We start from the raw sequence: 25,428 nt of genomic DNA on the forward strand, positions 1-25,428 counted from the left end.
GTCCTAACCCTAATTGTCCAAATTATTATGACTCCAATTATATTACTATTTTAATAACCATTTTATTACTATTAAACTTTTAAAATTCTAAAAACAAGTGATTGGCGTTTTTCACACCAGGGAGGCACCAGCCCCAAGCTGATGTGGGGTGTATAGGAGGCTCTGTGTGAGCTGACACCCATCACTGAGAGAGCAGGGGGATTCTGGAGCTGTGGAGCTCTGCCCTGAGCTCCTGCCCCTGCAGAGCCACTCACAGTCCCTTGGCCAGGGCTGTGTCCTCACAGATTTTGAGTATTTCCAATGATCACGGCTCCACTGCTGCCAGAAATGTTCTCCTGTCAACTGCAGGCTTTCAACACTGGCAAATAGTTTAAATATTGCCTTGAGCCTTGCTTAGCATTTGTGTCCCTTCCTGATATTTCCACCAGGTTTGCTTCCTGTCCACCTCTTCCTTCAGATGAGGTTTTGTGCCCTGGCAAGGGAGGAAATGTCGTTTTCAGAAGGAAGTGCCATTTCCAGGAAGAAATGCCGTTTTCAGGAGGAAATGCCGTTTTCAGGAGGAAATGCCATTTTCAGGAGGCCCCAGGGCTCTGGAGAAGAGCCACGCTGGCTGATGGCACCTCAGGCTCTAAACCTGAGGAAACTGATGGAATCCCTGCCTCACCTCTGTCACCAGAGGGCAGGAGACCTCTCTGATAAAGCCTCTGCCATGGGGAAATGTGCTGGAATTGCTGGGTTTTGAAGAAAAACAATGTTTATCTGTTGCTTTTAGTGAGGCTGGCAGAGCTGGGTGGGATTGAATTGAGTAAAAACCTGCAGGAGGTTTTGGATGTGGCGTTTCCTCCCTGCTTGAGGGAAGGTGGATAGGCCTTGGCCTAGGGTCCTCACCCCCAACATTTGGGATCCAACACGAATTTGGTGCGTTCTTAGTTTGTTCCATTCCTTTAGCCACGTGCTGGGGAAATCAGGGATGCTCCACTGGGAGATGTGGCTTTTCCAGGAGAGGGAAGGGGAATTGCCTCCCCACCTCTGCAGCTGGATTGGAATGTGCTGATTCACCCAGGGTGAAGGTTTCCCCCCACAACTCCCCATCCCAGCTGTGGATCCATCCCAAAATCCCCCTGGTTCTGCTTCCTTCTCCCAGCTGTGGATTTATCCCCCAAATCCTCCTGGTCCTGCTCCCTTCTCCTGGCTGCAGATCCATCCCCAAAATCTCCCTGGTTCTGTTCCTTTCTCCCTTTGGTGGATCCATCCCAAAATCCCCCTGGTTCTCCCATCTGTGGATCCACCTCAAAATTCCCCCTGGTTCTCCCAGCTGTGGATCCATCCCAAAATCCCCCTGGTTCTGTTCCTTTCTCCCAGCTGTGGATCCATCCCAAAATCCCCCTGGTTCTCCCAGCTGTGGATCCATCCCAAAATCCCCCTGGTTCTCCCAGCTGTGGATCCATCCCAAAATCCCCCTGGTTCTCCCTTTGGTGGATCCATCCCAAATCCATCTGGTTCTCCCAGCTGTGGATCCATCGCCTAAATCCCTCTGGTTCTGTCCCCTTCTTCCAGCTGTGGATCCATCCCCAAATCCCCCTGGTTCTGTTTCTTTCTCCAGCTGTGGATCCATCCCCAAATCCCCCTGGTTCTGTTTCTTTCTCCCAGCAGTGGATCCATCCCAAAATCCCCCTAGTTTTCCCCAATTCTCCCAGCTGTGACACAAACAAACCACACAGTCCTGTTTTTAAAACGGGGCCTTTCTCCATTTTATTTTGCCCAATAAAAATCCTTCACAGTCAGCTGGAGAGAGGAGAGCTGGAGATACGTATACATATAGATCTGCATGTCTATTTATATATATACATACCTCTGTACAGATATATTTATATATTTATTCACTGTAGAAAATGGCAAAGGCAGGAGCTCTTCACATCTGGATAATTCAATGGGAATAGACAACAGGCCAGCAGGGAGTTGGGAATTGTGGTGGAGTTTTAACAAGAACCTCTGAAACAGATACACCTTTGCTGTACAAAAATCCCAGAATGGTGAGTGTTACCTCTTTTTTCTTTTTATTTTTTAATTTTTTTTCTTATTTTTTTTTGTTCAACCTTTTGTCTTTAAACACACTTAACCAGAGGCAAAGTCAAGACAACAGTGTTTGGAAGTGACCAAGTGGACAGGAGAGACACCCGACTTTATGGAGTTCTTTTTTTAAAATATTTTTATTATTTTTTCCAAGTACATATATATATATATTTATATATATATAAATTTTATTTTTTTTAGAATTTTTAATATACTTTTTTAGATTTTTTTTTACTTTTAAATACTTTTTTTAGATTTTTTCAGACTTTTTAAAAATTTTTTTATGAACTTCTTGAAGATTTTTTTGAGTGTTTTTTTTTTTTTAGATTTTTAAAAGATTTTTTCAGGGTTTTTAAAGATTTTTTTTAAAGAATTTTTTTTTACCTTTTCAGATTTTTTTCTTTAGAGTTTTTTAAGATTTTTTTTGAGGTTTTTTTTTTTTTGAGAATTTTTTTTTTTTAGGTTTTTTTTAGATGTTTTAGATTTTTTTTTTTGCAAAGTCTCGTTGAAACGCAGTTCGGAGAACCAGCAACAGTCGACGCAGAGACAGAACAGTAACAGAGTCGAGTTCAGAACACTTCTGGTTTGAATTCACAGTCAGAGAGAGAGAAAAAGAGAGGGAAGAAGAGACAGAGGGAGCCACCGAGGCGTCAAAAACGAGAGGGAGGAGAAGCACAAGGCTGGGGCTGGAGTGACACTCGGGGCGTGCGGGATGTGTCCCGCAGGAGCTGCTGCGGTGGGACACGGCCAGCAGAGCTCCTGTTATTGCTGGTGAGGTCGGACACCCCCGGGGCAGCTTTGGGGGGACAGCTCTGCATCTGCTGGGGAACTGCACTCAGCCACGTCTAAAATGGGGATTTGGGGCGAGGGAAAACCTCCCTGGGGTGGTGCCCGGAGCGGCTCCTCTGGGCTCACAGCGATTTCCAGGTCCTGGAGAGTGCAAACGAAGACACCTTGGAGGAGCCCTGGGCTGGGCTCTGCCTGGGAAGGGACTGCATAGACACATCAGCCGGGGGTGCAGCATTGGGTGGTGCTGGGATGCTCCTGCCAGCCCCTGTTCTGCTCCTTTCAGCCATGGGGTGAAGGGATCTTCTCCTCCCAGGCTCTCAGGAATGGCCACAGTGTCCCACTGGTTGTCACTGAAGGTGGCTCCGTGAGCTCAGACACCCCAGTGGCTCCCACGTGGAGAAGACCTCCTGCCCAGTGACAGGATGGGTCACACCTGCTGGATGTGGGAAGCTTTGGGCTCTCCAGGCCACCAAGTGGTTGTTCAGAGCCAGACTGGACCTTGCATCCCTTTCCAGAGGAGTTGAGGCCAGGGCTGGAGTTCTGAAGGAATGTTGGCTGGCCTGCAGGTGTCAGAGTTGGGAAGAGTCCCTTTGAAATCTCCCTGGAAAATCCTATTGCTTTGGGACAGAAAGCAGAGACTTCCTGCCAGAAAAAACAGATTTGTGAAAGAGCTGTGGGGACACAGCCTGGTCCAGGCCCCAGAGCTGACACAATTCCCATCACTGGGAGAACCAGGGAGGAGGATTACCCTGAAAATACAGGAACATCCTCTTGGGAAGCCAACATCTGCAATCAGCTGGATGTGATCCCACCCCCTTGGTACACTGCAGGGTCCTGTGTGCCCCTAAGGACCTCAGAGACCCCTCAGACCCCTGTTTTTTCCAGAGGGTGGAAGGACCAGGGAGCTCCAGAGCTGGTGGTGATGTTGTGAATCCCCGTGCAAAGATCCCACAGGATTGCAGGCCATGGGAATGTCCTTCAGCAGGAAGCCAGATTGTCCTTGGAGGCAAAGCAGGGCTGATGGATCCATCCCCAAAATCCCTGGGGATGTCAGAGAGGAGAGCATCAGTGTTCTGGAAAGCTCCTGAGAGCAGGGTTGGGATCACCCATTCCCAGTGGGGGCTGTAGCTCCAGCTTGTCCTGATGTACCTGGGAGAGCACTGGGAGAGGCCCTGACTGCTCCAGTGGGATGGGGATGATCTGAAAAGAGGCAGGAGAGCCTGGAGAGCTGGGGCAGAGGAGCAGCAGGCAACAGATGGACAGATCTTTAGCAAGGGAGGTCATGGAGAACAGTAAATATAAAGGGGTTTCAAGGCTTAAACTGAAGGTTTGGGTTAAATTAATTGGGGTCTCTTCCATCCCAGGGACTGAGTGGAGAAGGCTGAGAATGGCTGGGGAGCAGAGGCACAGTTGAGAGGCATCTCCCCAAGGCCCAGACCCACCTGAACACCCACCTGCAGGAGCACAGATCTCCCATAAATCCTCCTGCCAGGTCCAGGAGCCTTCCTGGAGCAAAGGTGGGTGGAGATGACTTCAACACCCCAAGCAGGAGAAGTGAAGAACACGCTGCCTTCACCTGGGAGTTTGGTTCCTTGGTAAGGAGGGTGCTGAGGATGCCCTGGGGTGAGCTGTGAAGAGGACACCAAGAGGGCGGCCAGCAGGACCACCAGCTCTCAGGATGCTCATTTTCCTGGACATTCCCACTGAACCAGAACATTTGGCTGGACCCTGTAGTGGTGTCTGCTGCTGACCTATTGCTCTGAGGATGAGAGGCATGAAGTTGCCTGAAGACAAGAAGATGCATGACTTGGTGTGCATCCTCTCTTCTCCTCAAGAAGAAAGGGAATGGCATCCATCCCAACTCCTAGGGACAGTCCATATTCTCCATGGGAAAGGTGTGGAGCTGACTGGGATGGCTGTGGAGGATACTGGTGTCACCAACTGGGGACAATCACCTCACCCAGGAACTCCCTTCTATCCTGTCCTATCTTGCACAGGAAAGGCCTTCATGGACCTGCAGACATTCCCAGGTGGGACACAGGGAAATCAAGTCCCCTGCCAGCTCTCATTCCTGTTTTCCAGCCCCCACCAGCCTCAGGTCTCTGCAGGAAAGCCGGGACACAGCTCCAGGCATGGAGCCCAGCGCTCTCCAGAGATCTTTGGTCACGTTGCTCGTGAGCTCGCTGCCTTGAGCGAGCTGTAAAGTGCCACTGCAAGGGGCAGGAGGGGAGCAGGATGGTCCTTGCCATGGTGGGCAGAGCTCAGGGGGACACTCTGGGAACCACTGTCTGCCTGGAGTCTGGCTGTGACACCAGGCGGGCACCCTTAACCAGGGGGTCGCTGCAAACCTGGCTCAGGGTGACAGCAAGCATCAAAGCAGGACAGAGGGACACCAGGCTGAGCTAATCCCAAGTGGATTGCTCTCCTGGGAGGTGCTAGAGCCCATTCCCAGAGCAGCCCAGGTCGGGGTGCTGATCACCCTGTGTGCAGCGCTCAGCCCTGCTCGCCAACAGAGAAGCCACAGAGCCTTCTTGTCTCCTTTTAATCATCAACACACAGAGCTGGGCTCTTATTTACATCCAAATACACTTCTCTCTGTACAACAGTGTTAGAGCAACAATTCCATTCCTCCCTGGAGCGTGGAAACCTGGAGGTGAGTGACCACCACCAGTGACAGCAGGACTGGGGCCACCAGCTGCCAGCAGACAGTGGCAGGAGCTCAGTGGGGCTGTGTGGGGCACAACAACGTGCCCTGGTTGTGGTGTTCACCCTGGGGGTGAGAGGGGAGTGCTGGGATCAGCCCAGCTGGGTTGCTGGGACAGTGGTAGCAGCCAGCCTTGGAATGGTGGTGGAGCAAAGCAGCCCTGCTCACTGCAGAGTGAGACCTTCCCTGGCACCAGGACACCCTGCTTAGCCCACGTCCTCATGGGTGGAAGCCTCTGGAGCTGATCATTGTCCTCTGTTTGCTGTGTGGATGTGCCTGGAGCATGACTGGGCTCTGTACATGGGGGGCCTGTGACACCAGAGCTGCTCCAGGACTGCCACCACTCTCCCAAAAATCTCGGATCATGCATGTGTTGGGTATCCCAGATATCCCAGATACCTTTGTGGACCCCATGTGTGGGCAACTGAGCTGAGACCCTCATGGCCACAGCTTGTGGTGGTGGCCAGTGCAGGTTAGAGAGGATTTTGGGGGCAGCACTTGGAGAATGACACGAGAGCCAGGATGTCACACTGAATTCCACCAGCTCCAAGGTGCAGGAGACAGCTGGGGGTTGGTCAAACCCAAGCTCTGGGAGGAATTCCATGGGACAGAAACAATTCATCAGCCCTGCCTGAGCCTCCAAGAGACACACTGCCAGCCTCCTTGGCCATTCCCAGGATATGTCACCCTAACACCAGCCTGGCACCCCTGGGCTGTCTTAACCCAGGGCTAAGGCCCCAGAGCCTCAATGAAGCTTTGGATGGGAGATTTAATCAACTTGTGAAAGCGTAAAAAGATCTGGAAAGAGCCAGGTGAGCTCCACCTGGGCACAGACAAGAGGAATCCAGGTGTCTCACTATCATTTTGCTCCATCTCTGTTGGCACAGGGGAGAGGACTTGATGGGGAGCAGCACATCCAGTTGTGGGGAGGAATCCTGGAGCACAGAAATCCTTTGTGGCAGTTTGGCTCCCAAAACCATCTGTGTTTTCTGTCACCATAGCAGGGGTGGGGTGGTCTCTGCAGGACAGTTGGGGGATCCTGGGACAATCCCTTGAGAGGGAAAACCATCAGCAGAGTGTCTTAGTGGGTGTCTGCAAGGCTCTGTCCTGCAGGGAATGTCCACAGTCGAGGTCTCAGATCTGGATTGAAGCTCTGGATTGATGTGATGCAGTGAGGAAGGTGGAGGGAGGGGGCCTTTCCTCCTTCAAGGTGAACAATCTTCACAAGAGCAGACACCAAACACCTGCTCTGGGAGGTGAGACACCAGATCTCCAGCCCTGCCACTGTGGGATGTTTGATTGTGCCTGGAAGGCCTGGAGTATGACATGGAGGAAGCTCTAGGATGTGCCTGGCCAGGTGCCCGTGGATTTTGCCCTGCCATGGCCAAGTCTGCAGCTGTGTGGCACTGGCAGGCAGCTGCGCTCCTTCCTTGCTGGGCTGATGTCCAAGAGTGCTGGAGATCGTCAGGATTTGCAGTAGGACTCTTCCCCAAACCCATCAGTGGTCAAACCTGACCTAACCTCCCTTTTATGGCTGGTCCAGGGAAAGGGGCTTAGCCTGAGCTGCCCTGGTGTTTTCCATGAGTTGTCTTCCTCTAGCTCCAAAGATATGGGCAGAAGTGGTGGGAAAAGAGAGGAGCTGTCAACTGGGGTCTTGAAATGCCCTGGTCTTGGCACTTTTCAATTTTCAATGGCTCCAGGGGTCTCTGGCAGCCACCACCAGCTCCTGGCCAGTGGCAGTGTCCCATGACTTGGGCTGGTGGGACTAACTGCATCCTCCACTCTGCTCAGGCTGGAGCTCATCACAACAATGTTTGTTCTCAAACCAAAGGTCACACCTGGTTGTGAACTGGAGAGTTTTGGGTAGACAGAACATGGTAAATGTGCAGCTTCAGGGCTTTTGTTTGGAAGGTCTTCAGCCCCTCAATGCCTTCAGGTTCTTCCTTGGTGTGCACATGAAATTTAATCTGGCCAAATTTGCCCTGGAGTCACCTCAAGACATTTCAAGACATCCCAGTGCTAATCCTAACTTTTCTCTTCTAGCTGCTCCCCAGGGCAAAGAGCCAAAATCCCCACTCCTATTGATCCTTTGGCCAGTGCAAACTCCACTTTGCAACATTTTTCTTCTCTTTATTATGACTTGTGGTAAAAAATTGTCCATGACAGAAGAATTGAGCTCACCTTGCCCCCCTTTTCAAGCAGAATGCCAGGTTTTGCTGCCTCAGTGACTGTGCACGTAGGATTCGGTTTATTATTCTGCCAGGGCATAAGCACTTGCGTGATCTTAAGCATTTTCCCCCTCTTATGACTTCTTTCATGCTCAGAGTTAGTAGCTGAGTATTTTCTTGAGCCAGGCCTGCGAGTTGTTCTCTCCATCCCTGGGGTGTGGGATGGCTGTGGGTGCTGTTTGGAATGGCAGAACTGAAGGCTGCCTGCTGCAATCCAGCTGTGATGCTGCTGTGCCCCCCCTGCAACTCCTGAGTGAGGCTCGAGTGCTGTTTTTAAGCAGACCCTGGCCCAAGAGAGTGCACCAAGGTGTCACTCGTCTGGGGACAGGGTGGCACAATTGCCCCCTTCTGGGGCAGATTGCTAAAGCTTCAGTTTGCATAAACATCCCATGGGTTTGGAGGCTTCCCCAAACCTCGATTCTATTGACTTTGGGAAGTAAGGGGGCTGTTGGGAAGGGAAACTAGCTTGGATTTTCAAGCTTTTCTCTTGCTGTAGCCAGCTTGGGTATAGAGTAAGGGGGCCAAGGCAGAGGTGGGAGGGTGTTTCTGCTCCCAGGGTTGGTCACAGCCTGGGAGAGGAGTGGAATTGCAGGAGTAAACCACAAGGAAGTGAAAACGCAGCATGTGTTAAGCTCTGCTGAGCCTCCAGAGAGGCTCCTGCTGGGACATCATTCCTTGTTGGCTTCTGTTAGCAGGACAGGCTCATCCTGCTCCTCAAGGATGTCCTAACCTCTTGCAGCCAGGGCAAGAGGGAGTCGTCTGGTAGAGATATGTCTGGTTTCACTGAAATCAGTGGCCAAGCTTGCACTGACTTCACTAAGACCACCGTCTAGACAGGATACTTGATGCAGAACACTTGAGTTTGCTCATGATCCCAAGAGCTTTGCTCCATTAGCCAATGTGGCTAAAAACGTCCTGGAAAAAAAAAACCAAAACCCAAAAAACAACAAACCTGCCACTTTGAACTGTTTTGCTGCTTGGAAAACCAAAGAAACTGAATACAACCCTCCAAAACAACCAACCAAAGAAGGGTGAATTGTAGGAGAGGGGGTGGCAGCCTCTAGTGAAGAAACAGTCAGGGCAGATTACAAAAGAGCCAATTGACCCTCACCAGCTGTACTAGGAAAAAACCCCAGCCGAGATGTGGCATTGCCGATAGAAAACCAACGCACATCCACAGTTATTGTACCTACGGAGCACAGAAGTGGAGAGTGAGGGTGATGGAGCCTGGTGGGAGCACGCTCACACCGCTCCCACGGGAGCGCGTTATCCTTCGGAAGATCTCTGGCTTGAGTAGGTAGTACATGCACAGCAATAAAAAATTCTGTCGCGTCACCTCGGCCCCCCCTCAGATCTCGGTGGACTCTATCCTCTCCAGCCTGGAGGGAGTCCATGTCTTCTTCTCCTCGGTGTGTGGGGGGCTGGTGGCCTTGGTGTTCATCTCGTTGACCTTGTGCTCCAGGAGCTGGTTCTTCTGGTACATCTCCACGTAGTTGAGCTGCAGCTGCTTCTGGTACTTGATGACCTTCTCCTTCTCCTCCTGCCACGTGCGCCGCTCCTCCTCGAAGTCCATCACCTGCTGCTCCCGCTGCTGCCGCTCCAGCTTCAGCTCCGTCTGCAGCCTCTCCACCTCCCTCCTCAGGCTGTTCACGCTGTCCTCGCTCTGCCGCTGCATCTTGGCCTCGTCGCTCTCGCAGGCCAGCGGGTCCCCCCGCAGCTTGTCCCCGAGGTCCCCGCCAAAAGACCCCGTGGGCCCTATGCTGGCAAGTGTCCGCTTCAGGCCGGAGACCTCCAGCTCACAGTGGTTCAGTTTTTCCCTCAGCACCTGGACCTCGCTCATCTTCCTCTGCAGCTCGCTCTCGCAGATCTCCAGGTTGACGCTCTTGGAGCTGTAGGAGTCCTTCAGGGTGAGGATCTGCTCCTCTTTCTCCCGCAGGAAGTTCTTGCCTTCCTTGAGCTGCGACCGCAGGCCCACGATCTCGTTGAGCTTCTGGGAGACATCAGCTTGGGAGTCCTTCAGCTGCTGCTTGAGCAGGGAGATCTCACCTGCCTTCTGGCACACCTGTGGGGAGAGCACTCGTGAGGGTGGTGGGTGGCAGTGAGGAGCTGCTTGTCCCCTGAGCTGCCCATTAAATGACCCTGCCCAAGGACCCAGCCCTCACCATGCCACAGACCTAGATGCTGTCCCCACCTCTGTGTTTTTTCCCTCAGGGATCTGATGCTGTTCCCAGCTGGAGTTGCCCAAACAGCCAAGCCCTGTGATGTGGTCCCCATCAGCGATGCTTCACTCCTGCCTTCATCTTCCTCTCCCACCCACAAACCCACAGCGCTCGATCCCAAACCTTCTGCTGAACATCTGCGAACGGCACATTTCAGAGCCTAATTAATCCCAGCTTCGTTGACTTTCCATCAGGATTAGCAGAATAAGGTCATCTGGATTCTAGAGCTATGTTTTGCCTCTGCACTCTTGATAAATTTAAAGTTTCTAGCCTGTGCATGGAAGGATTAAAATTCTTCACATGATCAAGCTGAAAAAACGGTATGTTAGCACTGGCTATACAAACAGACCTTGATAAAATGTTCTAAAAATAGGAACAGTAAGAAAAAGTTATGTAGGACTCAACAGGAGAACTAGAAAGAGGAATGTGTCTTCCAGCCTTTTAAGAGAGATCAACTTATTAACAACCAAAAAAAAGTGTGTTACAATGGAAAACATGAGGTAAACATGGCTATCAATGTCATTCTTAGCTCAGTTGCTTTTATATCTTCAATTTAAAAAAAAAGCAAATATCTGAAAACCGGTTTCAAGGTTTGCCCAAATGCAAATGGTAAAAGAATTTAATTAAAATAGACTTAAGCCCATTTTTGGCAGGCACAAGTACCTGTGTGGAAAGACCTGTATTCCGTGAAACTGGATTTGAATGTCATGACTTGGAGTGACCAGACTGTGAAGTCAAATTATTAACCAGCACAGGAGGGTGTGCACAAAAAAGTTGTGCTTATTTAAGCTTAATTGAAATCAGCAGGCCTGGGGCTCAGACAAGTGGGGCTCAGACAGGTGTCACCTGTTACCTGGAGGTCACCAACCCATGGCTGTTATCTGTGGGCATGTGGGAGGAACTTTGGGTCACCAGATCCCACAATGGAAACCTCATTCACGGCCTGTTACAACAACGCTCTTACCTCCCACTTGGTCTCTTCAATCTTGGGGAGAAACTCAGCCTGCTCCTTCTTGAAAGCCACAAATTTCTTCTCCAGCTCCTCTCGTTGCTGGAGGAGCTGTCCCATGTCATCCTGGAGTTTTTTTTTCTCCTGCTGGAGCTTGAAGATTTGGAGCTGCAGAGCCTGCTGAGCCCGCTGCGCCTTTTTGGAGACCTGCTGCAACTTGTTGGCATAGTTCTGCCTCAGGTCCTCCATTTCCCTCTCCCAGATCTTCTGCTTCTCCTCGAACACCTGGAAGATGGCCGCCTCGCTCTTGTCCAGGTTCCTCCTCATCTGCAGCACCTCCTGCTCCTTCTCCCACAGCCTGTCCTCCAGGTCCTGGATGATGTCGTCGGTCGAGGGCGAGTGGAAGGGCATGGTCTCGTTGAGATGGTTCAGCCTGCTGAAGGACGAGGTGCTCTTGCTCGAGGACCGCCCGCTGTCTGAGGTAGATATCCCGTTGTAGCCCACGATGTTCTTCTCCACGTAGGTGGTCCCGATGCGGTTGATGTGGCTGGTGGAGGCGCTCATGGGGCCCACGTGCTGGCTGTAGCCCGTGCCGTAGGTGGGCAGGCTGGTCAGGGAGTTACGGCCCGAATCCGAGAGCCCCCCGCCCTGGTTTGTAGTCCTGTTAAGGCTGCTCTTGTCGAGCCCGCCCTTGGGCGCGGACGGGCTATTGCTGTTGGCGTGGTTCAAGCTCTTTCTGTTCTCTGCCATCCCGTTGCTCTGCGGTGGGCAGAGGTTCTGCATGGAATGGAAGTTTTTAGGAACTACTGGTTTAAAGGCTGAGGGTCTAACTAAGGGCTCATTGCTCTGCAAAAAGGAAAAAGAAGGAGGCATCAAACACCGCAGGAGACTCGGTAGCAACACATAAAAGAGACACATTTGTGAAGGGTGGGGGTTATGCAGCTTGGGATGGCTCCTTATCCCACCTTGTTACACATTTGGGGCTGCACATGAGGGACGTGTGGTCACTCAAAGGGCAACGCTGCCTTCCCTTCCTCTAGCTGAAAGGAAACAATCTTTTCACCCCAAACCAGCATGACTCACCCCAAACCTGCATGATTTTACTCTAGAATACTTCTTAGGTTCTCTTAGTGCTTGCTCACAAGGAGGGCTTCCCCTTGCTTACCAGACCTGACCAAAAATAACTCTAATTTCTGCTGTTTATATTTCTAGTCTTGAGGTTGCATTGCCCTTTTGCTGAAAGCTGAATTGAACCCTTGGATTAGCAGCCCTCAGGAGAATCACATCTCCCTCCTGCCAGAAGTGACCTGTGCCTGTGGGGACCTCATGTCCTGCTTGTCCTCACACAGGAGCAGGTAGGAGCTGTGACAGCAGTGACACCAGGCAAGGAACATGCTGGAACTGCTCTTCATTTGAAATTTGTGTTTTCTGTGACATAAGCAATGCTGGGGGACAATAGACCACAGCTGTAAGGGATTTAGAAAGGATTTTAAAGCCTTGCACATTCCTCACCCTATCAATGCACCATTAGAAACAAAATTTTGCTCAAAATGGAATTGAGTCTCCCCTACAGCAGATTGGATTTTAGGTGAAAATTAAACTGGAGGAAGCAAAGGTATTTTGAAAATGCCTTTTAGGAGAAACAGAAGAAGCCCCACTGAACAGATTGGAGGTTGGAGACCAAGTGTGAGACTGAGATGGACTGCAGGGGCTGTTGGATTAACAACCCAGGAGAAAAGGCCACCAAATGCTGCAGAAATAATACTGGACACAAATTATGGAAGTCACTGGAGCAGAGCAGCAGGCTACATAAAGCACTGCTGGGGCTCTGTTCCTCCAGGCCTGGGAGATTTTGCTCCCTGAAGCCAATATGAGCCAGGAGGATGGGCTGGGCTGGGAGATAACATTTATGGGAGTAGTTCCCAAGCTTTTTTTTCTCAAGGGGGATTGGGATTGGGATTGGGAACAGGTGCTCGTGGCTGCTTTCAAACAACAGCTTTAGGTGTCAGTGCATGGTTGGAAACTGCCTATAAAAGGCACAAAACACACAAAACAAGAATGGGACTCAGATGCTGAAACAGGGGCCAACTCCAGCTTCCTCCCCATCCTTCAGGGAGGTAAACATATCTCAGGGAAGCTGGAACAGCCAGTGACTTAAATGAGCTGTGTGGAAGACCTGTGGTCCTGCTCTTGGGTTCCTCAAGAACAAACAACACCCCTGAAAGTCGTAAGAATTATATAATCTCTACATTAAAATCTACAAAGCAAAAATGAGACCATCAAGACTGCGCCGTCGCGCAAGGCCTCCTGGCCTGTGCTTCCAGAGAAGTGCCACGGCCACCCAGCTGCTCCAGGAGGTCCTCACCTGGTCCAGTTTGCCGGAAATCGGCAAAATCTTTGGTGGGTTACCGGGCTCTCGGTACTGGGGTGGCGGCGGCGGCAGGTTCTTCTCGTTGTTGGCGGTCACGTTCCCGCAGATGTCCACCTTGACCTTCTCGCTCTTGCGCGCCTCGCCGTTGATGTAGAGCGAGTTGGAGACTTTCTCCGACTTGTAGGTCTTCTCCTCGCCCGAGTAGCGGTGGGGGATGTCCCGGCCGGAGTAGCCGTTGCGCGGCCCCTCGGCGGGCCGGCCGCCGCTCTGCGTGCGCGTGCCCACGCTCTTCATGGCGAACTCCTGGTCGTTGGCCACGCCGCTGCCCACGCTCCCCATGGCGCTCCGGGGGATGGTCTGCGAGTAGCGCGGGGCGAAGCCGTGGAAGCTCTGCGCGCTGGGGTAGGCCGGGTCACTGAGGACGGGCAGCGTCTCTAGCGTGGCCATGGCAGCGTCGGGGTGAGGTGGAGGCGCAGCTCAGTGGCACTGGGAGAAGGAGAGGGGAAAAAAGGGTTGTTAGAGAGGTGATTTTTGACTGATGTGCCCTTTTGCAGATCGAAATTACGTCCTGGTGATTGTCACTGTTATCTGAAAAAAAGTGCTGTGCCCTTTCAAACCAAATCCTGTTGATTGTCACTGTCATATTTTCTGAAAAATCTCTTTGCCCAGGATTTTCTCCTGGGAAGCTGAGAAGCCTCAGAGGAAAAGGAGAAACAATATTATCTCATTTTTCTCTCCTGTGTTTTTCTCCTTTGGAATGTGGTTGGAGATTGTTTATCCAACATGTGAATTGTTTTTACTTAATGACTGATCACAGCCAGCTGTGTCAGGACTCTGGAAGCAGTCACGAGTTTTTAGTTAGTATCTTGTTAAGCCTTCTGTAAGATCCTTTCTCTATTAATTAATATAATATAATATAATATAATATAATATAATATAATATAATATAATATAATAATAAAATATAAGCCTTCTAAGAACATGGAGTCAGATTCTCAATTCGTCCTGGGGACTCAGCAAATACCACAGGTGATGGGGTTCCCCTCTTCTGTGGGAGCTCCAGATCCCATGGAGGAGCAGCATTCCCCAAACCCCACCCATTGTTATTTTACCCAAATCTTCTCAATCCAAGGGTTGTGGCTCCCAGGGGAGTGAGTTGCATGGATTTTAGTAGGCACAGCTCTATGGCACTGGTGACACACAACCATGTGCTGTGCCCAAGCTTGAATGATTTCTGTCACTTTTCCCAGGTTCGAGTAAGTTTGCGTTCCCGTCGGCATGGAATGTCTCCATCCCTGGTCCTGGTTCCCTCCAGTGCTCCCTCCAGCACATCCCTCAGGGATGAAACCACAAGGTTTAAGCAACACAATTTCCATCTCCTTCTTGGGATTGTTGCTTGCCTGAACTTGAGCTTTTAAAAAGATGCTTTTGTGCAGGTGTCATCCTAAATTTCCTTTTAAATCTTTATTCCCCTTCTCCATTTGATTCCTACTTAGGCTGTGCCTTGGGTTGGCCAAAACTAGGCCATGGGACATGGATAACTTGCAAATAATGTTTTCAAAAGTTGTCTTTCACTAGGGTTGTCCTGGGACCAGTTATCCTTGGGACCAATTCTCAGCTGTCTAGATGCTCTTCATCAGCTTTTACACAAAGGTGTAAAATCTTTATGGAAATAAAAGACCCACAACAACCTTTTTTTTGTTGCCTCACTGAATAATGGAGAAGTTGGACCTGTACTAGCTAAGGATCTCATTACCTGAAGGAAGGGAGAAGGTGCATTGCAATTTTGAGTGATTGAACCAAACCTGGAGGAGCAAGGCCAGCGGCTTGTGGACAGCTGTGGCCACTGAGCTGACCATTGCCCACCTGCCCTACTGAGTTCATTGACTCAGTCCCCATGGGCCAGAATTGATGCTTTTCTTTTGTCTCAGGCACCCTCAGTTCCAGGATTTCCAGGATAATCCATCCTGACAACCCAGAGACTAAAGCAGGACTTAAGGGCAGCAGAAGCTGCAGGTTTCCCTGTGGATGGGATAAAAATAATGATGCCCTTTGGAGAAAGGCTCAGGGATGGCAGCAGTCAGGCAGGAAGGGGAGATGGAGAAAATCCCCATTTCAGTGGGGTTCTCCCTCTCCTTGGGGTAGGGATGCTCATTCAGCCCTCCCTGAGTAAAGCAGAGCTGGGTTTATTTCCCTGGAGAGCAAGCTGAGGTCTGGAGCTCAGCTCCCACGTGGTGTCTCACAGGGCCTTGCTATTTGCACTAATAATGGAATGGAAAAAGAATTAAAAAGGTTAAAGCACAGGGGCTGTGCTGCTCAACTTTGCTTTTATTAAACTGCATTTCTGGAGGCTTCTCCTCCCCCTTTCCCAGCACCCTGCCCTATCCAAAGTACAGCCTGAGTGGCACATGTGGCAACTGCTGTGCCAGAGGGAGAGGACACAGAGTGCTGTGATGGGATTTAAGGTCCCTTCCATCCCAACCCAGCCCACTCTGGGATTTTATGACCATTTGTAATCCCAATTCTGGGATTTTATGATCAACAAGCACTAAGTGAGCACTTTGTGTTCCCTGCTGAGGACAACTTGCATTTTGCACCTCTGTCCCCAGCTGATGATCTCATGTCATCTCCTGATCAAAGTCTAAAGACCAGGTAGTAAAAGAGGATCATATGAGCACATGGAGGGATCTCCCACAGCCAAAACACGAGTGTTTATTGGTCATAAGTGACAAAATCCCTGCAAGGAGTGGCAGGGTCAGGTCACGTATGAGGCATGTGATGTTTGGACACGTGCTCTGAGCAGCACTCAAAGGCTCATGACCCTGTCACACCCTAAAGACACTGCCCAAAGAACATCAGCATAATTTATTATTATAGGATATGATATTATACTAAAACTATACTAAAGCATATAGAAAGGACCTTACAGAAGACTTAATACTAATTAAAAACTCGTGGACTGCTTCCAGAGTCCTGACACAGCTGGCTGTGATTGGTCATTAAGTAAAAACAATTCACATGTTGGACAAACAATCTCCAACCACATTCCAAGGCAGCAAAACACAGGAGAGAAAAATGAGCACCTGGAGACTTGGCTGGGCTGTGGGGTGATGAGGAAGGATGGAAAACACCCACCTGAAGCCACGCTCAACCAATGGTGCCTTTGGATTTTATGAGTCAAAGGAAGACTTTTTGTCTTCCTAATTTAGGAACAACCTGCTTTTCGGTGACTTTGGGAATCTTTATAGGCTGTGATTTCTTTTTATGGGACACCAGGCACCATGGGAGGGATGTGCTGGAAGGTCTCAGCTCCAGACAAGGATGTGGCATTGTCTCCTTGCAGTGCTCCCCAGCCAGCCAAGGAGAAATCCAGGTTACTTTTCCCTCACTGGGTAAATTTCACGGTGACATTTGCACATTTACATTGACTCTCTGAGGGCAGGGATGAGGTCACTGGAAAGTTTGATCCTTCCAAAAGGGAAAAAAAAAAAAAAAAAGGCCAACACAACAAGAAGCGTTTTCTTTTAACTGGGAATCATCCAAGAAAATATTCTGAAAAAAACCCTTGTTCTTAGCTTGTGTTTACTGCAAACCCGGGATCTGATAAACAGAGCATACAGACAAGTGTTACAAATATGTTATTAAGGAGATTCCAGAAGTGCCAAGAGCTCCCTGACAGTACAGCTTTGTTTGCCAAAAAGGGCCATTTTTTCCTGAGAACAACAACCCCTGGGTTTGTATCTTCTGGCCAGCTCCAGTTCCCAGTCAGGTTTTACATTGGTTGTTCCTCAGCTGAACTGTGAAATCAAATTTTGAGCACAGGAATAATGTTGCCACGCTCCAGCACAGAGAAGGAGAGGTTTTTTTTTCTTCCTCCAGGTTTGGGGGAATGTGTGACTAAAAACTTCCCCAGGACATTCCTTCTCCTTAAATCTCATAATCTCTGGGGCAGGAGGACAAGAGGGAATGCTTCAGATTCACAGGGCAGGGTTATGTGGGATATTGGGAAGAAATTCTTGACTGAGGGTGGGCAGGCCCTGGCACAGGGTGCCCAGAGCAGCTGTGGCTGCCCCTGGATCCCTGGAAGTGTTTGATGCCAGGTTGGATGGGGCTTGGAGCAACCTGGGACAGTGCAAGGTGCCCCTGCCCATGGGAGGAGATTGGAACTGGATAATCTTTAAGGTCCCTTCCAACCCAAACTATTCCATGATTCCATGAGAACTGCCTCCCTCCCATGGGAGCATGAACTGAAAGTTCATGTTTGAACTTTTCACAAGCTTTGTTTGTGATTCCCAGGGATGCTGAGCCTGTCCATGAGCATAGGGAGGCTGAGAGAAGCAAAGTGTTTGCCTTTACCTGTGACGGTGTTCACAGGGGTCTTAGGATGAGGGAAGAGATGAGGATCTGATTCCATGTTTCAGAAGGCTTGATTTGTTATTTTATGATATATATTATATTAAAACTATACTAAAAGAATAGAAGAAATTATTTCATCAGAAGGCTGGCTAAGAATAGAAAAAGAAAGAATGATAACAAAGGCTTGTGGCTCAGACTCTCTAAGCTAGCTCACTGTGACTGGCCATTAATTAGAAACAACTGTGTGAGACCAATCACAAATTCACCTGTTGCATTCCACAGCAGCACATAACCATTGTTTACATTTTATTTTTGAAGCTTCTCAGCTTCTCAAAAAGAAAAATCCTAAAAAAAAGATTTTTCATAAAAGATGTCTGTGACATTTACCAGCATTTCATTCCCAAGTCCATCCTTTAGGAGGAAAGCAGAGTCACCCTCGAGCATGGCTGGGTGACCTTCTCTGAGCAGGGACACTGGGAATCCACACACTCCACATTGCACCACCTCCCCATCCCATCCATCCACTTCCAGTGGCCTCTTGGCCTTTCCTGCAGCAGCCTCGCCTCGGAGGCAGCAATATTCTGATGCCTGATGCAGAAAATCTGGGGTGAAATGTCCTTTTCCCTAGCTATGCCAGGCAAACTCTGCATGCCCACCTCTTACCAAGGTTTCCAGCCCTGCCTGCAGCTCCAGGACATTCCTAGATGTTATTGTAAATACAGAAATTTAAAATAACAACTTCATCTTCCAACTTGCTCTACCCAAACCATTCAGTGAATGCCTTCCAGTTAAGAAAGAAGAAAGATTGCTCTGAGATAAGCAGCTGAATGGTTAACCAAGACTAAATGATGGAGGCCTGGCTCTGTTGCTGCCTGAGGAGGTTAATTGTTAACACTCTCCTAACAAAGGCTTTGGGGAGGCAGACACACAGACACAGCTCGGCACCGTGCCAGGGGAGAAGGGAGTCAGAGAAGGGAATCAGGAAAAGGGAATGAGGGAAGGGAATCAGTCATGGCCCTTGGGCACCAGCAAAGAGCCCCAGAGCAAGGCAGGGCTTGGCACTCGTGCCCATCCCAGGCATGAGGTGCTGCCAGCACGGGCAACAAAGGCACCTGAAGGTCAAAAATTCCCTCTCTTGCCAACTGTGGTGACAGGTGTGCCCCTGACCTTGATTAGTCAGGTTTGTTTGCTTAACGAGGGAGCAATTAGTGACACCATGAACCCTGCTCTGTTGTTTTTGTAGGGGTAGGGCTGCACCTGCCCTGTGTTTGCAGCTCAGGTTGGCTCTGCCAGTTTGTTGGCAGCAATGCCAAGGGGTTGGGTTGGTTGGAGGAGAAAAAGTCAACATGTCCTGGGGTGGTGGAGCAGGTTGGAAAAAGAATGGCTGTGATAATTTCAGCTTGATCCAGGAAGAGATGTGGAGTGGGAAGGGAGGGACAGGAATGGGTTAGCAGTGAACACAGACCCTGCAGGGAGCAAAGCCACCTGTGTCCAGTGAGGTGTTAACAAAATCACCACTGAAAGCCAAGACTTGCACTTGTAGAATCACAGAATCACTGAATTACTCAGGTTAGAAAAAACCTCTAAGGCTGTGGGGTCTAACTGTTCCCACAGCAGTGCCCAGGCCGCCACTGACCATGTCCCCAAGTGCCACATCCCCATGGCTTCTAAATCCCTCCAGGGATGGGACTCCAACACTGGCCTGGACACCCTTTCCATGAAGAAATGTTCCCTGATATCCAATCTTAGCCTCTGTTTAGAGGCTGTTCCCTCTTGTCCTCTTAGTTTCAGTCACATCCCTCTTCCTCTCCCTCACTTTTCTTGTACATCACATCCTCCAAAAAGGCCACTCAGCCACTGCTCTGCCTCCTGTGTGTCACGGACCACCACTTGCCACTTCCTTAAGGCTGTGCTGTCCCAAACCTGGATGAGAGCTGCTCTACTGGGATTTATTCAGGAGCAGGGACACCACAGCTGCCCTCCCAGCTGGCTCCAGAGCCCAGCACCTCCTGTTCTCCTACACCCTTCTCAAGTTGCTCAGTCTGAGGAGGGGAACAGTGTGAGCTTTTCTTGTCTCTCACAGGCGTTTTTTCCAGCCCTCAAGTAACTCTTGTGGCTCTTTTCTGCACCTCCTCCTGCTCCTTTCCCCCCATCCTGGCTTGGTGGCTGCCAGGTTTTCCTCTGCCACTGGAATACAGTAGGAACACTCTTGAACCTGTCTGCAAAAACATGCAGACCTCCAGCTTTTTAACCACAAGCTTTTTCCACACCTAAAAGCCAAATGAACTCAGAAGAACAACTCCTGCTCCTTCCCCAGGTCACAGACCTCTGTTTTCCCATTTATCCCTGTACTGCAGATCTTTTTCTCCCCATTCAGAGCTTAAAATCAAACTCGGGAAGGCAGGATGGAGGGTCAAGTAGTGGCAGATTGTTGCAACCACCCTCAGACACTTCTTGATCTGTGGGGCTGTTGTGTATCTGCACATTTTCCATCCTTCTGTGCAAAGGATTTATGATTGGATTTACTTTTGGACCCAATCCTGAGTAAAGTGCCCTAGGGCACCCTGCTGGAGCAGGGAGGTTGGACTTGGACTGCCCTGCATGGCAGTCCTGCCTAGAAAAATCCAATTTGGGAATGTGGGGACCACCCTGTCCCTCTGTGACCCCCTCATTTCCAGCTATGCCTGTCCCAGCACCTGAGAGCACTGGGGGGTCTGCACAGGGACCTGCAGCATCCTCTGGATAACTGGAAAGTTCCAAGTTCAAAGCCCTCAGCCCTCCCAGTACCACATCCCATATCCCATATCCCACATCCCATATCCCAGTTCCTTGATCCACTTTCTGACCAAAGGACATCATGGGTACCAGACTGTTCCATTCCATATCCCATATCCCTGTTCCTTGTTTCACTTTCTGACCAAAGGACATGGTGGGTACCAGACTGTCCCATCCCATATCCCATTATTTCCCATTTCTGAGACAGGAGGATCACACTCTGCTTTTCTCTCCTGAAGAGAGGGGTTGGCAGCATTAGGGGCAGGCAGGTCCCGGTTTTGGGGGCTTTTGGGGGCTGTGCTTCCTCAGGCTGCTGTGGGAAATAAAAGTGAGCCAGCTCAGAAGAATTTCCTTTTCCTTTCCTCCTGCTAATGAGATAATTACAGCCTTTTGTATTCTGGGAAACGACTTTCTCATTATGGGGGCCGCATCAGCTATTTACATAATAAGGCTGAAACAAAAGAGATGAGATGAAAGGACCCAGGCAGCTCCTTCAGGGAGCTCTGCTGAGCTGCCAAGGGACAGCCTGGGTGACAGATTCCTGCATCCCCAGAGCTCCTCTGGTCTGGAGTGGGTGGCAGCTCTTGATTCAGGATGTCCCCAGCATGGGATGCTCCTCACTCTCAGCTGTGAGGGTCCCCAGGGTCCCCCTTAAACCACTCACTGCAATCCCTGATGCCAGAGGGTTTGGGAGGGTGGCCACGAACCCAGACCCACATCCAGGAGAGTCCTGGCAGCATCTGTGGGGCTTACAGAGGCACCTGGAAATGAGTCCCACCACCAGAGGATGTTTGGTGCCAGACTGGCCTGTCCCTTGTCCCATCTGCCATGTCCCAGTTTCCTCCAGTTGTGGTCAAGGGACATTTGGGGTACCAGCCTGTCCCATATCCCATATCTCACATCCCATATCCCTGTTCCTTGTTTCACTTTCTGACCAAAGGACATGATGGGTACCAGACTGTCCCAACCCACATCCCACATCCAACATCCCATATCCCATATTCCTTTTTCTTGGTTCACTTTTGACCAAAGATGAGGTACGACTGTCATATCCCAATCCATATCATACCCTACCCTGTTCCATTTCTCACCAAAGATATGTATCGACTGTCCATCCCATCTGATCCCATATACCCCATATCCTATGTCCCTCTTCCCCTGTTTCACCTTCTGACCAAAGGACATGATGGGTATTAGACTGTCCCATACCCCATATCCCTGTTCCTTGTTTCACTTTCTGACCAAAGGACATTATGGGTACCAGACTGCTCCATCCCATATCCCATATCCCTGTTCCTTGCTCCACTTTCTGACCAAAGGACATGGTGGGTACCAGACTGTCCCAGCCCATTTCCCTGTCCCCCTAGCTGGCCAAGGGATGCATTGGTTACAAACCTGTCCCATCCCATTTCCCATTTCCATTTCCCATTATTTCCCCATCCCCCCAGCTGTACCAACCTGTCCCACCCCATGTCCCAGTTCCCTGTGCCCCAAAGCTGCCTAGGGGGACAGTGGCCACCACACTGTCCCATCCCACACGCCAGTGCCCTGTGCCCCAGCTGGCCAAGGAACTCTCTGAGCACCAAACTGTCCCTGCCAGCCTCACCACCTCTCTTCCCCAACAAAGGCCCCATTGTTCCTGGCACAGCCTGAACAGAGCAGCCTGCTCCACCTTCCCTGGCCTCCCTCCCACTCTGCTATCAGTTTTCCTCCCCCAGTTGCTCGCTGTGTTTAAGGGACCCAGTCCAGTGGCACCCTGTCCCCATCCCCCAGGACGTGGCAGGAGGGGGAATGGTGGCAAAGCACAGCCACAATCTGCACCGTGGCCTTGGCTCTGTGCCCTCCTGCCTGTCCCTCCTTCCCTCTCAGCTCCCTGAGGCTGTTCCTGGAATGGACACCCTGCCACAGCTTCCTGGAAACCTCTTTCTGACAGTAAAATAATCAGCAAATCAATCTGGGCATGGCTACTGCTCACCCTGAGCAAGCTGCTCCCCCTGTCCCAATCCCACCTCCTCCATCCCAGCTCCTCATCTCTGGGGGTTTTATCCCAGTTTTAACCCACAGGATTTTCTGGATCTGAAAAAGCAGGCAGAGTGGAATGAAAAGCCAAGCTCCTGGCAGGCCATGCCAGTCTTGAGCTGTTCCAGTAAGGGAAGAAATCAAAATTTTTCTGGAGGCTGCAGCAAGGTGGGCAAAGCCCCAGAGAAATGTCGGCAGGTGATGGGGAGGTGTGACAGGGCACATTTGTACAGTCCCAGGGAGGCTTTTCTGTCTCATCCTTGGAGGGTTTCAGGCCCTGAATGGACCAGGCAGGGCCCACCAGCAGCAGGATGGCCTGGAGAGCTCCTGGGATCCTTTCTACCAGGAATTATCCTGCCATGGAGTTTTTCACAAACCACACTGGATATCCACCAGCATTCCCCTGGCCAAAGTCCTCATCCTCAGGGAGATTTTCCCCCTTTTCCCCATCTGCTCTCAGAGTCCTGGGTTTGGATGCAGGCTGGCATCCTCCAGGATGCATCTGATGGCAGATGGAAGGATTTTCCTCCCTTAATCATCCCAAGGGGCAGCAGGACAGGATGGTTCCAAGCTCAGCCCAAACTGCCTTCCCAAATCCCATGTGTCCATCAGGAAGGGCTCATCCATGGCCTCATCTGTGACCCTTGTGACTGCCCCCAGAAGATACTCAGGGCCAGCTGTGTCATCGTCCCCAGTGAGGTCCTGATGGCCACCTCTGCCCAGAAAAGCACCAGCTTTGGTGGCACAGGGAAAACTCCCTGGATTCCCTCAGAACAGGACAAGGGCAGTTTGGTGGAGCAGCCTCAGTCTGGCTGCAGCCCTGAGGGTCTGGGATGCCCCATTCCATGGGCTGGACTGCTTGGGGTCATCCCAGCCCTGTGTGCCTCAGTTTCACCTTGCTAAGGGGCTGCCAGTGGGATCCAGGGTGAGATTTCCCCACCCTGAACAATCAATTTCTGTGCACCCCATCTCTGCTCTGATTCCCGGGTGCAAACAGAGCCCAGCAGGTACTTCCCATCCCTAAAAACCAACTGGAAAGGTTGGAGCAACTGGCACCAGCTCAGCCCTGCACTAATCCATTGAAGATCCTTTGGAAAGATCCCCTGGTGCAAACAGAGCCCAGCAGTCCCATCCCATTCCTAAAAATCACCTGGAAAGTCTCCCACCAGCTCAGCCCTGCACTAATCCACTGAAAATCCTTTGGAAAGATCCTCTGGTGCAAACACAGCCCAGCAGGCACATCCCATCCCTAAAAATCACCTGCAAAGTATCCCACCAGCTCAGCCCTGCACTAATCCACTGAAAATCCTTTGGAAAGATCCCCTGGTGCAAAAACAGCCCAGCAGGTACTTCCTATCCCTAAAAGTCACCTGGAAAGGGTCCCACCAGCTCAGCCCTGCACTAATCCACTGAAGACCCTTTGGAAATGTGGCTGGAGATGGGGTGATGCCAGCAGAGCCCGTGGGACTCCCCAGCACAGGGGATATGGGGTGACCGCTGAGAGTGTCTCAGCACGGAGCTACATCCCTTGCCTGGCTCCCAGCACCCTCCTGAGCACCCTCACACACTCCCACACCCCAAATCTCAGGGATCCCAATGTGATCCCCAGCTCCAAGGCCCCAAACACCAGGGGGACCCCCTTTTTGTCACCTGAAGACGGGGTGCTGTAAGGGGGGGGGGGACCCAATCCTGCCCTTTGGGATGGGCCATCACCCCCAGATCGGTTCCACGGAGCCTTGCCCGGCTCTGCCACCCCCAAACTTCACCCAAATCTCTGTCCCCGCAGGAAGGACAAAGTGGGGACCCCTCACCAGCCCGTCATTTATCATTAACTCGGCCCGAGAAATTCTTGGGCGCGGAGCCAGCCCTGGAATCTCTCGCTCCTCCCCGGACACCGCGCTTGGAGCAAACCCTTGAGACCACCGCTGAATTATCGCTGCTAAACCAGAGTGATGCCCTAAAATCCACCGGGGGGCAAAGTCTCGGTGCTGGGGGGTCCCTGCTGCATCCAGGGGGATTTATAGAGGGGAAAATCGCAATTTTCCCCACCCACCCCATCCCTGACCCGCGCAGGAGTGCAGCCCGGTTATAGGAATGTGGGTTTTGTTGACGGAGTGACAAAGCTGGTTTTTGTTTGGGGAAGTTTCTCTCCTCGATTAGGTGAAAAAGGCCTGCGAAACTTCACCTCAAATTTAAGGACAGCTTACGTTTGAGGTGCCCTTGGCTCGGTGGGATTAGACAGGAGCTGGGCAACTTCCTAGAAAAAGAAGTGAACAAAGAAACAAATCGCTTTTGTGAGGTGTTTTACCAGGAGCAATAACTTCTTGCACCTGGCTCGCTTTTTCTCTGTTTGTCTTTTATGAAACCTTTTTGTTTCCAACAGAAGCCATCCTGCTGATTTTATGCCTCCAAAGGTGGCTGAGCTTCCTTAAGCGTGAAATAGATCTCCAAGAGCTTATGAGACCTGGCTCAAAGAGACTCCTACCTATATCACAAGGTGTGCCCCCCAAAAAATCACCTGCGAAGCGTCCCGCCAGCTCAGCCCTGCCCTAATCCACCGCAAACCCTTCCCCAAACAAAGACACGCAGCCAGAGGGGGAAGGAGAGGAAAAGAAAAATCCCACAAAAATCCAGCACCCCCCGGGATTTACCTGGGCAGCCCAGGGGTGCATCCTGCTGCTCCCCATCCTCCTCCGAGCGCCAAATTCATTGTTTCCCTGCGTGGTATCCCGGGAAAATTCCAAAATAATACCTGAGGAGAGCAACCTGCTGCTGGGCTGGGGCCAAGGGCTGCCCTTGGCTCGGCGGGATTGGCCAGGGCGCCCGCAGGAGCTTTAATTAACTCTTTGTGTCCTGCTCCGGCTGGGTTTGGGGATGGCTCCCTCCTCCTCCCATTTGGGCTGAATTTAGCACAAATGGGAACTTTGGAGTCAGACGCTGGGTTT

The 25,428-nt window shown here is 50.9% G+C and overlaps 1 protein-coding gene across 2 annotated transcripts in view; it reads right to left on the reverse strand.

Moving 5' to 3' along the window:
- Window positions 1-1,721: 1,721 nt before the first annotated feature.
- Window positions 1,722-25,428, reverse strand: part of LZTS3 (leucine zipper tumor suppressor family member 3) — a 52,348-nt gene continuing 28,641 nt past the window's right edge. The window contains exons 1-4 of one of the 2 annotated variants that reach the window (XM_064712029.1): window positions 25,135-25,288; window positions 13,328-13,819; window positions 10,978-11,808; window positions 1,722-9,856 (exon numbers count right to left, since the gene is read on the reverse strand). In XM_064712029.1, coding sequence (XP_064568099.1) covers window positions 9,143-9,856; window positions 10,978-11,808; window positions 13,328-13,780 — 1,998 coding nt within the window. In that variant the 5' untranslated portion in view covers window positions 13,781-13,819; window positions 25,135-25,288 and the 3' untranslated portion in view covers window positions 1,722-9,142. Of the gene's footprint in view, window positions 9,857-10,977; window positions 11,809-13,327; window positions 13,820-25,134; window positions 25,289-25,428 lie in introns of those variants that run through there. The other variant, XM_064712028.1, reaches the window with a different exon arrangement.

This window comes from Zonotrichia leucophrys, chromosome 4 (genome assembly GCF_028769735.1).
Source record: "Zonotrichia leucophrys gambelii isolate GWCS_2022_RI chromosome 4, RI_Zleu_2.0, whole genome shotgun sequence".
NCBI lineage: Eukaryota > Metazoa > Chordata > Aves > Passeriformes > Passerellidae > Zonotrichia > Zonotrichia leucophrys.